Source organism: Pundamilia nyererei, unplaced genomic scaffold (genome assembly GCF_000239375.1).
Source record: "Pundamilia nyererei isolate P.nyererei 1_Seehausen unplaced genomic scaffold, PunNye1.0 scaffold00031, whole genome shotgun sequence".
NCBI classification, from domain to species: domain Eukaryota; kingdom Metazoa; phylum Chordata; class Actinopteri; order Cichliformes; family Cichlidae; genus Pundamilia; species Pundamilia nyererei.
Genome location: NW_005187432.1, coordinates 2,112,690 through 2,127,209, shown reverse-complemented (window position 1 = coordinate 2,127,209; position 14,520 = coordinate 2,112,690). Strand labels below are relative to the sequence as shown.

The 14,520-nt window shown below is 36.4% G+C and overlaps 1 protein-coding gene across 4 annotated transcripts in view; it reads right to left on the bottom strand.

Annotated features, from left to right (window-relative positions):
• piezo2b (piezo-type mechanosensitive ion channel component 2b) overlaps nucleotides 1-14,520 on the bottom strand; it is a 90,426-nt gene that overhangs the window by 42,782 nt on the left and 33,124 nt on the right. For 3 of the 4 annotated variants that reach the window (XM_013909813.1, XM_013909815.1, XM_013909816.1), the window contains exons 9-17: nucleotides 10,914-11,027; nucleotides 10,215-10,250; nucleotides 8,346-8,463; nucleotides 7,132-7,301; nucleotides 5,177-5,413; nucleotides 4,361-4,481; nucleotides 3,792-3,985; nucleotides 1,993-2,141; nucleotides 646-819 (exon numbers count right to left, since the gene is read on the bottom strand). In XM_013909813.1, the coding sequence (XP_013765267.1) occupies nucleotides 646-819; nucleotides 1,993-2,141; nucleotides 3,792-3,985; nucleotides 4,361-4,481; nucleotides 5,177-5,413; nucleotides 7,132-7,301; nucleotides 8,346-8,463; nucleotides 10,215-10,250; nucleotides 10,914-11,027 (1,313 nt within the window). The remainder of the gene's footprint in view (nucleotides 1-645; nucleotides 820-1,992; nucleotides 2,142-3,791; nucleotides 3,986-4,360; nucleotides 4,482-5,176; nucleotides 5,414-7,131; nucleotides 7,302-8,345; nucleotides 8,464-10,214; nucleotides 10,251-10,913; nucleotides 11,028-14,520) is intronic. The other variant, XM_013909814.1, reaches the window with a different exon arrangement.

Below are 14,520 nucleotides of genomic sequence, written 5' to 3'. Positions count from 1 at the left end.
TATCTACTAATCAATTTGCACTGGAGTTGTGAAGTACAAAATGTAACAAGCAGAAGTCAGGGTGGGGCGGCACAGCAAACTAAAGACTGACTGATATATCAGATGACCAATATACTGCATTACTGCATGACCGCATGGGCCAATATTTTCCGATATATCAGGCATATCATTTTCATTTACTGGCTGATAAATGAAAATTTAAAAAAGCAAAGAAGAAAAAGGGGAAACACCCTTCAGCGATGTTATGAGTGCAACAGAGGGCACTATTCTCCACAATTAATCCACAATAAAACAAGTTTATTTTTATTCTGCACTATCTTGGTATGAAATTGTAAAAAACTACACATAATAAATGTTAGGGAAATCTGTTTGTGTGCATGAAACAAAGCAAAATACTGACCGATATTTCGGATTTTTAGATCACCAAATATCGGTATTGGTGTCGGTCGGGCTCTACAGCAAACCAAAAGCTTCCAAGTTACAAGGAGAAAAGACACTTAGTTTCAAAGCAAAGAAAATGTACTTACAATGATTCTGAATCACGATAACCCCATAAAACCACATTTTCTACCATTTCTATATCTAAACAACTTCCCTTTACTGTTGTTATAAGTATGAATTGAAAAAAAGCAGCATGTGTCTCACCTGTAGATAGTGCTCTCTTCTTTAGCCACTACAGCCTGGAGGTCAGTGAGCTGGAGAAAGCGGTCATGGAAATAGTGCAGGTGGAGAATACACGCCAGCAAGAAGGACGTGGGAATGAAAATCCTGATGAACAGCTCGCCCAGCTCGAACTGCTTCAAGCCCAGGGCTTCCAGACTGCATTCACAAACATTTCAAAGGAAACAGAAAACTGTGAGATTAAGCTTAAATCACTCCCAAGGTTACTGTGTGAAGAACTGCTGAAGTTTGGAAGACTGAGCACAGCGAAGCTGAATATTGACTCTGTAGATAAAATCTAATCTATTCATCATCTAATACTACCAGGTGTTTATATAACATTTTGTAATAATTATATGTTGGGGGTTTATTGTGACATCATAGCAATCTACAGTATGACCTTAAACCAAAAGACTTTATTCCGTTTACATGAAAATGTAAAGAAATTCTCACATAAATGTGACCCTTACCCTTTAAATCACTGTAATTATAGTTAAAGTACTTAAGGTAATTTAGTCAAATTTGCCAACACAGCAAGCGTGACGAGGCACTGGCACCTATGTTTGAGACTGGGAGGTCTGAAAACTAAATCTGAACTTACTCAAACCAAACTCAAAATAAAAATGAAATAAAAAAATATATATATATAACCACTACAATGGTATGTTACAGAAAAACAGTTTAATATCATAGTGCCCCTGGACACAGCCGTTACGAGTAATCAGGCACACTGTAACAATATCATTTTCTGTTTATTGGCTTTTAACAATCACATATCAACTATAGTTGATTATATTTGTATGGCTGAGTATATTAACATAACTAAGTATACTACTTGAGGTAGAGTGTGTAGGTATATTTCTTTAAACAAGAAACAATAGTTTCAGTCTTTCCTGTAGCTTTTTTCATTACTAAAATATGCAGGTTCATCTTCCAGAGCTGTGAGGCAACTATGCTCTATAAATTGGAAGAACAGATACATAGTAAAGTAGTTTTACTCTGGCCAGCTAGAACGGAACTACTACAATTTGTAATAGATTTTCTAGGTAACATCATGAATATCTACCTATATGTCTACTTAAAAGAAATCAAAGAAAATAAGACATCTGTGAATTCTGTTCTAAAATTCTCCTCCATCCCCAACTAAAGCCACTATACATATGCTTTGCTACGCTAGCAGGGCAAAGCTACTAAAATAAACAAAACAAAACAAAAAAGCTCAAGACAAACAGTTGGTTTGATGACTAAGCCATAAGCTGTGCCTCTCTGGGAAACGTAGGCAGTGAATCTGTATCCTGCCGCTCAGACCGGCAGTTGCTCAGTGGCGCTCACCCTTTTTTATCCAGGCCTGTCATGTTACCCCAGGTGTGTATTGACTCAGGAAACTGGAAGGTGTAGACAACTGTGAGAACCAGCATGGTGTACATAACCACCGACATCCAGAAGTACTTCAGGATCCTTCGCCACCACTCATAGTGCACCTTCATGACAAGAATTAGAAGAGGACATCTGGATTTATGTGACTTCTCAGTCTGCCTCTGGCTGTTGCTGGGAGTTAGGAATACAAAATGTGCTACGGACCTGGAAAGCACATACTTTATGAACTCACTTAACAAATGACAGCAAATTCTGTGTTTGGGAAATTGAATTTGGGACGTTTATGGCATCATATTCATATCTACACTTTAAATATATACTCCAAAAATTATAAACAACATTAAATATCCTTATTTCACAGGTCGCCACATTTGGAAGGCTTCGAAAACAATTATACAGATCACGATTTTAAACATCCCACATATTCCCCAAATGTTAATAATAAATAATATAGAAATACGCAAGGTATTTACACATAAACAGAAGGCAATTCTTTATAATAAGCACTGTTAGTATGCTTGGCCTTGTATATTTTCCCCCTGTTAAATGCATATGTATTATGGTTTTATATCTTTAGTCCATTGACCTTTTAGCAGAATGAAAATCAATTACATTCCCTAAATTGGAAGAATGTTAAACTGCATCATTTCCATCAAATACAATAACAATACATTTCACTTTACAGTTGTGAATTATGTGTCTCATGGTTGTTTAATAAATGCCAAAGACATTTAAAAGTCATTACTGATCCTTATTCCCAAAATACTGATGTTTTGTCAAAGCTGCTGTGACCTTGAAGATATCCACAAATTGACCTTTGGCCTCAAAGCTGGTCACAAACCATCACAAACTGGTCCTAACACAAAAAAATGTAATAGTGAAAAAATTCATTTTTTGTTTGTAGATGTTAAAATATTTGATATTTATTACATTTAAAGTGAAGTATCAGCATCTTAAATTATTAGATTTTTTTTTTTTTAAATTACAATAAAGAAATATCCAGTCCTGTTGGTTGGGGCTCCTTCACCATGAATTACTGCATCAGTGTGGTGTGGCATGAAAGTGATTAGCATGTTGCCGGTTCGATTATCGATGAAGGACTAAGAAGTAGCACTTTCAAGTCCAGGGCCATGGCTCTCAGTTGCAAAGTGGTGGAGTTTAAGTGTCTCAGAGTTTTGTTTACGAGTAGGGGAAGAGTGGAAATTGAAAACATGATGAGAAATGTACTTTCATCTGAAAGTAACCAGACGACCAGTCCATTTCTTCCTCTCCTTAACCCAAGTAAGATGCTTCTGATGTCTGCACAAGCATCCTTGCTCCTTGAGCACCTTTTCTTGTCACACCTTTATCTTCCAGTCAACTTTCCATTAAGAAGGGCGTCGAAGACCCATATGGAAAACTGTCAAGTTAGCTTCCACATGATCTAGGCTGCCTCTACCGTAGTAGACCAAGATATTAACTTTTTGGACAGTCATTTACTCAAACTTGAAATTTCGTATTTAATAATTTAAGATACTGAATTTCTGATTTTTAAAGCCGTAATCATAAAAATTTAAATATTAAAGGCTTGAAATATTTCACCTTACGTGCTATGAATACACACTGTCATTGTTCACCTTTTGAATTAAATTACAAAAAACAAAAAATAAATAAATGTATCACAATATTCCATTTTTTTGGGATGCACTTGTACATCTCAAATAGAAACGTCAGCATGTTTATTGTCAATCACTTGGCGTGCTTTCGGTGCGTACCTGGTATAGCGCCACACAGGAGAGGAACATCATCATGTAGATGATCTTGTACATGACGATACGTCCCTCAAAGGTGACGATGAAGAACATGCTACCGCAGATGTAGATCCAATATTTGACCATCAGAGCCATCACCATGTTACCAAGGACGTGCATGAGGTCCTGTTCCCCTCCCTCCTCAGACTCCTCTTCCTCTGTAAAAGCAGTTTTGCATTTTACAGTCTAGTAGACCATATTTGTTTCTGGATTTTTATTTCTAATGAATGAATAAAGGCATATTTTCTTCTTCTTTAAAATTCTTTGGGCCCACCCAAGATCTCCAGTGACATTGCTGATCAGTGTTAAAAGTCTCTATCATAAGTTTTCCAATGCCATTATGTGCTAATTGTAATACTTGTAAGAGATATTTGTTCATGTTTTTCATTGTTGTTAACAAAGTTTGTATATTTCCTAAGCATTTTTTAAAATAAGTTTAAGTTTATTGTAACATAGGTCATGCCTATAACCTGTTTATAAACTCTTTACGTATATACTACTGTAAGACAACAAAATAATAGCATAGAGCTTACCCTGCTTCTTCTGATCCTCTACATGAACGTCTAAGAGACCAGTGCTGTCTTCCTTTTGTTTTTCTTGTCTCTCTGTAAGCGTCTGTCTCAGCAGTAACCAGAAGGTCAGCATACAAAGGACCTTTTTAAAAAAGACGAGGAGCAAAAAAAACAAAAAGATGAAACAACAAATCACACAGAGTTTACTTTAACTGTGTGGGACCAAAAATACTGATGGTCAAAATAACACAAGAGGATATTCTGTATACTGCATGTAGTAAATCAGACATGAGTTTGTAAACTATACTTGGATTGTCTAAATTTGTCTGCATCGACTCTTTAAATAAACATCATTAGCCATCATTTTTCACCCAGGTGTGAAATACAGTGCAATGCATCTTCACTCTTTAAATTAATAAACACATACGCTCTGCACTACAACAGAAATGTGAGTAATTTAAAAAATACGTTACGGTAATTCCAAGTTTGTGTGTTGCATAAAATCATAAAATCTCATTCCAGACATAATCAGGTCAAGTACAGTAGCTGGAAACCTGAACGCCTTAGAGTTATTCCAACACATGTCAAAACACTAAAACCTGACCTTCTTCAGGAGCACATTGCATAACTACACTGTCTTATATTATTAACCGAGTAGTGGAGAGACACAATTTGTTAGCGAGATTGTTTCAGAATCTTAAAAAATAAAGCTTGGTGCAGCATATGCAGAGTACATGTTAAATCCCTGCACATATTAAACCATGTTAAGTGGTCAAGATTGCAGGCTGTCAAGCTAAATGTCAGGTTTAGTTGTTTGGCTAATGTGAACTCCCAAACCTTAGATGAAAGTGAGTGGAATGGGTTTTTCTTCTCAACAAAGAAGCCTTTGACTTTGCTGTAATCCATGTCCGGAAAAGTCCAAATGTACTGCAGAACTATCAGCAGGTTGCCGTAGGCCACCATGAAGGGAGACGACAGCATGGCGTAGCGCCTCCGATCACGGACCATCCACAGCAGGCAGGACCAGATGAGGAAGACGAACGTCAGCCAGCTGACGTATGTGATGCTCCACGCCTGGAGACAAACAAATTGGAGAGAAAAATTTACAACAAATGCTGCAGTCATGAATGACTAAGGAAGGCCAAATATGACTACTGCTCGGAAATAGTGCGTTGGCGCAGAAACCACACGCACAAACACACATATATACACAAACACAAAGAGAAGCAGATTTCCAGATGATCATCAAACCGTTTTTCACTTCTGACAGAATTAATACAACAATGATTCGTTACTTTGGCTTAATTTTATTTTTAAATATAAATCAGTTTCTACTATTCAGACCCGCAAAGACGACTGAGATCCAAACACAGATGACTAAAAATGTGTACGTTTGTTATAATGCATAACATGACAAAGTAATGAAGCAACAGCATCAATAACTTTTTTAATTTTCAATTTAATGCTCAAACATTTTGGTAAAAATTTTGCAAAGATCTTGTCTATGGCCTCCCAAAAATTGAGATTTGCACTGGTGTATCAGCATTTGTCAAGTTTAGAATTACAGACTGTTAACTTACTGTTAAATAACAATAAAAACAGTAACATTTAAATTATTTAACAGGTATTTGAACAAATTTATTGCTAAACTAACTGATTAAAATAAATAACGCAAATTAAAAAAAACAGTAATGGCAACAAAACAAAAAGTATGGTAACTATGCAATTTGAGACTGCTGATGTATTTAGAAGATGGTAATTATGATTTGTTATAAAAGCAGCATTTAGTCCTTTCAGCACTGACATTTTCCCATGACTGAATGAGAAAAAGGTTTTTAAACAATATTCTTCAAAGAAAAGTAGGAAGACTTTTGAATAATAAATTTTTCGTAGTGAAAAACATAATTCAATGATTTCAGGAATTCAGGATTCTGAAGGAATTTATTTACATAGAGATCAAAGACACAATCCTAAGGTGCTACATCACAAATCTTTATCTATAGGCGATATAACACAAGTGCCAGTGTAATCGTTAGGCTAAAATTTGCAAATGTCATCGTGCGAAACACAGCCGTCCGCTCCTCAGTGCTCAGAGGCTCGGTGCGATGGACTGTCACATAGTGGTAACTTGCAGTGTGGTTAGACAAATCAATATTTCTGGTCTCTTTTAGTAAAATCAGGCTGTGCACTCCAGAGCAAAGGACAGATTGTTACCAGCAACGTTTGGAGTTGCGTCAGTGCCTTTGGGAACGCTAACTTGCAGTTCTGTGAAGGCGCCATTAGCTCTGACAAGTACGCTGATATTTTGGAGCAACATATGCTGTCGTGACATGACAACAATTTAACAAACAGTAGCGCTACTTGTATTTCTGTAAAAGAAAAAAAACATTAATTACTCCAGGAATGTCTAAACTGAGAACAGATGCTCATTTTTGGTTGCATTCTGCCACACATGCAACCATAGACGCTGCCCAGTAAAGCCACAGTTTCCTACTGCTAGCCAGCCAGTAGTTCCACTGGAGCATAAAGAAGTTCAGTGCCTTGCTCAAGGGCATTGATGTTGATCGAGCAGGCAGGAGTGTTTTGCAAACGACATTTTTCCACCAGGTTTGTGGGTTTGGGCCTGTTACTCTCTGGATATAAAGCTTGAATGTCAAATTAATCTGTTCATATAAACAGCAAGCGCATTTTAAGAGAACAAGTAAGAACAACAAAGTAAGTAAGATGTATATTTCTAAAATTTCATTCATATTATTAAGCAAAACTAAGCACTGACTTTCAACATTGCTCACCATCATGGATATGAGAGCACCGATGTAGCTTTGTTTCATGATGAAGTGGAAGATTTTGACCATCGCACCGACTCCTTTTTTCTTTATTATATTCTCTTCACTCTCGGTCTCCTTCACAGATGACTCCTCCGGGGGCAAACACACTTCATACACACACTCTTCTTTCTTCTCTGTTTGGACAAACAAACAGCTCATTACAACACTTCTACTGTGGAACTGTGTGGATCTATTACTGCACTTCCATAAAGTTGGGGGCAACTGTGAGAGTTTAACTTCACAAAGCACAGAAGACAGATTCTGACTTTCGATTCTTAGTTTGCAAAAAGCTCTAAACACCTCAGATTTTACACATTAAAGTAACTCGGCAGAAACACAAACAAGTCTTTCTCTATCTTCCCTTTTCATGTCCCTTGAAAAGTTTTTTAAGACTTTACAAGTTCCTCAGTACATTAAACAGCCATATTCACAGGCTATTAAGTATCTCACCTCATAACTACTATATTAACTAAAATAAGTGAAGGAAACCTTTAAAACAATTCAGTGAACTCGGCTGCAAATAAGTGAAACATAAAACCAAAATGAAGGCGGGAAGGGTGAAGTAGCAGATGTATTTAACACTTAATGTGAAAGATAATTTACTTTATCTTGAAGCCATCTTTGCTGCTTTTATGTACTGTTAACTGTGCACATTTGAATTCACTGCATAACATGTATCGTCTATTTTAAAAGTTATGGTGGAAATACACCATACATAAGTTTTTACCATATTTGGTAAAAGTACCTTCACTGGTTAAGTACCTTCATCAAAGGTACTTAATTACTTCCAATCACTTTATGATTATGACAATTTATTCCTCACACAGTTAACTTAAAAAACTTTTAAACTTAAAAAAGTTAATTTAATCAGAAAAAATCTTTACTGTTACACTCTATATTTTATTTAGCGTTTGTAACTAAGCATATGAAACTTAATTAAACCCTTACAAACAAATGTGGAATTCAACCACCTTCCTGATTTCTCCTTTTCTATATCTTTGTCACACTGAAACGTTTCACATGATCAAACAAATTTAAATAAAACATGCAGTTTTGAATAGAGGTGTTTATGATTAATATCAAAATGACAATTTTGAATGTTTTACGTGGTAGCAGCACTATTTTACAGATTCACTGCAGACTAGAAATGTTCATAATAGAATGAATAAACAGCTCACCTGTGCCATCACTGGGCTGGTCCATTTTGTACTGAGGGGTTGAGTACAAGTCCCGACAGACTGGTCCATTCTCAGTCACGGCAAACTCAAAGGAGGTCCCGTTTGAAGTGGGCACAGCCTGCAGATCATTTTTAAATAAATAACAAATAAACTTCAGTAGATGCGGAACTTTTTTTTTTTGTTATGAGCTCACACAACAGTTTAGCATGCCTCACAAAGGCAAAGAGGAGTAACTAATGTTGTTTGATACTGGACACTGTTTTTTTCCACAGGAAACTTTAGCCATTTAGTTACCACACTTTGGCTTTGTTGGGCAAGAGGCACGATTTCTACTTTTCACACTGCATGGTTTTTGAAGTCGATACAACCCCTTTTCTAAAAAAAAAAAAAGAAAAAAGTAATGAAATCAAATCAAATTAAAATTACTTTGATCGAGGGCTTTCATATTTTTTCAATGGATGATTATCCTCATCAAAATATATGAATAACATCCATATTATATTTGTATCTGTAGAATGTCAAATTTGATGTGATATACATTAAAATCCATTTATTTTTATTTGTTAAACTTCATTAACTCAATTTTTGTTAGCTATACATTGTTTAAATAAGCTGTTGCCGCACTAAAGTAGTTATCAAGAGAAAATAGAGCTGTGATAACCTAGAAGGTGTGCTGGTGGTGGATAGGTGACAGCATTCTCACATTGTGATGTCATTAGTTTGATCTCTACTCATTTGTAGTATTTGAAATACAACGTGGGCTGTAGGCCTCCATTTTATTAAAATTAAAAAACAAACAAACAAAAAAATTCCCATCCGACAATCACAGATCTGCCTGAAAAAGGTTTCATGGGAAAGAAAAACTTCTTAAATAGAATTAGGCAAAAATTTCAGGTGCCTACTGTTAAGTTTAAAATGTTATTATGTCCTCTGTATATGAGAAGCTAGAAACAAAACATCAGTCCTCTATCTGAGAAATTGTGGTTTCTACAGACAGGCCTGTAAATTCTTTAAAAAATAGCCAAATGCACGTATGTACTAGTGTAATAATTTCCCCTCATAATGCTAGCTGTAAGTTTTTCCTGTGCAAAAACAATGTCTAAAAAAATCATTACCTAAAACAATGTGAGGCCTCAGCAGACTGACAATGCTGTAAGTTAAGAGTTTGGTGCAAAATGACTTTTCTGTGCTCCTGCAAACAATGTTTCTCTTGCTCAAATGTTGCACATAAAGAAGTCACTTTTGTACTAAGACGTCTTCAACCTTGAACAGATTTAGACCAATACTGATACTATTATAACAAAACAAACCACGCAACATAAAACATTTGTTATTTATAATTGTTAATGTACTCGCTTGCACTCTGACTTTCAAAATTTAATTCATGTTCCACTGTTATAAATGCTGAAAGATTTGAGAGATGTTTATTCAATGTTGATATGAACAGGAGGACAGTTCAAAGTGGAGGCAATAGTACCCTCAATCTAAATTTTAACCAATGGGTGTTCAAGAGCGTCTAAAAATAAGAACCAAACCTTTAAATATCATCAATATTCATCAGATATAATTCCTGTGATTTTTGTATTGTAAAAGCTGTACAGGTACTCCCTCTTCCAACATTTCCAACTAAGAAATACTTGCACAGCTTTTCAACTGAGAAGATAAAGGCAGATCAGGTTAGCAACATGTGTATATATAATGTTTACTTAAGCCCTCGATTAACAGAACCAATCAGGATGTAAAAATTATAGGAACCCCGTTCAATGAGGATGCAGTGTGAAAAGCACTTTGCAGCGATTTCCTTTCTTGCAGCAAGACTAAAAGGGGTGAAAATGCACAGATTTAAGACACATCCAGAACAACCCGCACCTCTGTTGTACTGATTCCATCCTGGGTGGAGAGGAGCTAAGAGGAGAAAAAGAGCATACAAGGCAAGGTGTGTTATCGATGAGCTGCTGAAGTCAAAGGCCTCCGTGTTCTTTATAGTGGTTGATAAGCAAGAACAAAGCCGAGTGCTGCTAATCTGTAAATCGAGACCATCACTCATCTGCGTCTGCACACCCTGAAAGCTTTTAAACCTCAGGAGGTCAACGGTGGAGACAGCGTACGGGCCTTGATGTAGGAACAAGGTCACAATAAGCGTGCGTGTGCGAGAGAGGCAAAGTGTCTTGGTCTGAAATCTTTCCAGGGATGAGTCGATTATCATGAAGATGAAGCAAATGGAAGTTTAAGGAAACAATCAACAGCTGCAGCTTGACGTTAGAGTTTAATAGAGTTGTTTTTATTGTTATTTGAAACTTTAATATTACTGATTTGTTCCATTCTGCTTTGTTAAGACTGCCTCTTATTGTTAAATCGTAAAACTAAATCAAAGTGTTTCAGGACAACATTTGTTATCAGTTCTGACAATTAAAAAAACTTTTGCAAAGTTAAAAAAATATTATTATTTTTTCTCTGTTTCTGAACCTTTATCCGGTTTGTTTTAAAAGGATGGCATCGTAGAAAAATAATGATAATAATCAATACTTTGAGTGGCTTGTGTCCGCGTGTGTCTTAACCCTGACGTACGTTTTTCTCGTCTGTGCCCTGGCGTGATCCCCACCACAGCAGCCGCTTCCTGTTGGCTGAGATAAATGATTTGCCCAGCTCCTCCTCCTCGCACACATCATCGTCCTTGTCATCCTGAAAAAACACAGATAGAGAGTTTCGTGTTTGATGTGAATCTTTCCGCTGTTGTGCAACGGAGATGATACTCTCAAGAGTTATGGTTTCAATCTGCTTCTAGAAAACACTGTTTTACGGTCTGTGAGGGAAGAAACTGAGGAGGACTTGGATGAACCGAGTTAGCGTCCCTGACGAGAGTGTCACCGCGATGTAAAAATGCACAAGAAGTTATTTAAAGAGGAGCTGGTAAGCTCATTTTCAGCACCTACCATGAACACTAAAGACAAAAATCAGTTGCATTTTTGTAATAAATAAATAAATAAATAATAAAGAAGGTAAGACTATTGTACAGTCTATATTTTTTTGTCTGGACTTGATTTTGTCTTGCACAGCTGATTATTTCTCCACTCATCATTTACTGCATCACGAGGAAGCAGTACTGCGTGATGTTCATTTATATATTACCAGTTACTTTATTCAGTTAGTTTGCAGTATACAAATTTAAGGAGCTACATTTTGTTATTGAAACATTTTAAATTGTTATATTTATGTAACAACATTCATTCTTGCACTTGACTTCTTAATTCTGAAAATGTTTCATGCATTTCTTTCTATTATCTCTCTGTAGGTGTTGATGCATTGGGGTTTTGTAAGCAGGTCTAGAAAGTGAGATCCAAGTTTATTAAGACTGCTGGTAAAATAAGAGACTTAATTGTCTGTGCGGATTCTCAGTCATCCAGGTTTGTCTTAAATGACAGAAAAAAGGCAGCTGCACTTTTTAAATTGTTTTTGAAGCGTTTTAATCTCATCCAAAAGGACTCATTAGTTCTAAAGCAACTGGCAGAGTCTTAGGTAAGATACGCCTAGCCCACTAGGCTAGGAGGGCTGTCCCCTCTGGAGGTGGTCCTGAAGGTCCTTAGCCCACTACTGATCAGGCGAGTCGTCACGTGACTTTGTGTTTATGGTGTTGGACTTCTGTTTAAGTTTTTTTATGTAGCAGATATTTACTGGCTGGCTTCTTTATGATAATAGTCCCAGTCTTAGTTTTTTCTACCTTTGAAATGTAGTTTTTGTTTGTAGTTAGGATCATAGATTATATTTAATTCCTTGAGTTTCAGTTTATCCCTGTCATGTTAATCCCTTATTTTGGTAGCCATTTTTCTTTCTTTGTTTCTTCTTACCTTAACTGGTTTTACATGTGTCTAGTTCTCAAGGTGTCTCTAATTTCTAATTACCTCTTTTGTGTATTTAATCATGTTCTTTTTCTGTTTACTTCATCCTTGTGTGTTTTTGCTTATTGTCCTGTGTGCTTTTGGCTTTAGCTGTTTGAATTTTGACACTATTTGCTTTTGACCTTAATAAATGGCTTGTTTTGTTATTTTTTAAGTTTACAAGTCTTGCATCTGGGTCCTTTCCTGCTCCCCGGAACAAGCTGTTTTAGCTTCTCTCATTTTAACACAACTTTCTTCTGATTGGCTGCCCCTCAGAAAACAATGTGTATTGAACTTTGTGTCTGACATCATACAGATCTTAAAGATTTTTTTTTTAAGTGTGAAACCTTATAAATTCATCTGAAGCAGATTCCTTATGTCTCACTTCTTTGGATCATTACTCTGCTTTCAGAATTTGATGAACTGCTGCTGAATAAACACAGATGACAAACTATAAATCAACCTGTAAAGTGATTTATAATCCGCCTTATTTTTCTGGCAAACATGAAGTCCATCATAATCTGGCATCTCCACCATCGAACAAACCTGTCCGCTGCTGATTTAAGCCACAATCATTTTTTTATTATCTAAAGTGTAAGAGTGGGTGAAAACACACAGACCCACGCACGCGTACACGTAAACACACACACACAAACCGCTCTATGAAGTGATCAATAATGCATACAGCCCCACCAGTTTACAGGCTGGTATTGATCTCTCTATAAAAACACTAATCTATAACTCCATTACAGGACAACGGAGCTGAGCTCGAGCTCTGAGGTTAAGGAAGGCAGGATGAATTCAGGAGGGGCGGTCTTCTTGAATATGATTGCACAACATTTCACTCAGGACTTTAGTTTCAACTCAGTGGTGGGAGCAGAGCAAAAATACAGTCAGGGTCAGTTCACCAAAACTGTTAAAATAAAATACTCCGTCAGTGAAGTGTGGGTTTTTTCTTCCTTCCTTTCCTTTTTTCCTTCCATATCTGTGATTTGTCTCCCCACTAGTACAGTGGATAGTACAGTGGCAGTGAAACTCACAACGCAATCAAAGATTACACTTAAAAACAAATCTGTGACACCTAAGTGCTGGGTGCATTTGATACTTTTGTGTTTTAAAGAGCTGCTTATTGTGGCCAGACGTTAGAAACAAAATTGTAAAATATTATTAGCAATAAAAACCCAAAGCAATCATTTAAAATATACTAAATAATTTCACAGAGGTGAGGAATAAACTTGATAAAGAGAAAAAGTGTGAAATTACAGACTCTATAGAAAAGATTTTAACACTGATCTTTCATTCATTCAACATTTTTGGAGCAGTGGATTCTGTTATTATGTAAGAGCTGCATTTTTCTCTCGTACAGAGCTCTGTAAAACAGGAACGTAGCGCTGAAACCGGTCCTCCCTTTATGCTTTGTCAAAATTAGACCAGCAGTGTCTCAGATAACACCTAAGCTGTGTACAGATTCCACCAGTGATCGATTGCCCTGAAATCTTCCATCAGTACGGTTTCTCTGATCACAAGGCCACCTGGTTGCCCATTTAATTCAATCTGGATCTATTTCAGTTCACTGTCTGGAATTTACTGTGGAGCTGTCATGGAGGCTGTGTGTACTGCATTCAAACCGTGTCTCTGACACCCACCCAGTTTTTGCATCTGCTTTTCATCCAGAATCCACACTTTCCAAAGGAGGAGCTAATTTAAATTGGGCAGCATAAATATGCACATGCTGTTTGTCCACCAAGGTTTCTTCTCTACACTGTTATTGTTCAGTTAGATATAATTTATTAGGTCTAACTTTGTGTTAATAGTCACAGATTTTTGAGTTTGTGTGAAGTTGCTAGAAGTCAAGAATTGTATGAACTGAGTTGACTACAAGCTTTGCGTGATATTGGATTGATTGGACAGAGTGAAATCAGGCAGTCATAGCTAAATGTCATCAGGCGTTTTTAAAAAGTAACCTTTCTATTGAGCTGGTCTCTGTAACCCAGTGTATTTCTCTCGCTGTGTTTACTCAAAAGCAGTCACATCTGAGAAAAGTTCATTGCTGAATCCTTCAGAACCAAATCTTTTGCAAATTAACCTAATCCATGCAACATTATACCTAATAACTGTCACCGGCTTTCAAACTGGGGTGGTTGGAAATTGGGTTCTTTTTATGTTTTTTGTTTTTTTTAGTTTATCCCTCATAACTTCAAATACAGGAACTAGTCAGTCGAAATTGTCAAGGAGCTTGAAAAACACATTTACGCTCTGATAAAGCAAAAAAAAAATAAAAAAAATCAACAAATTTAAAG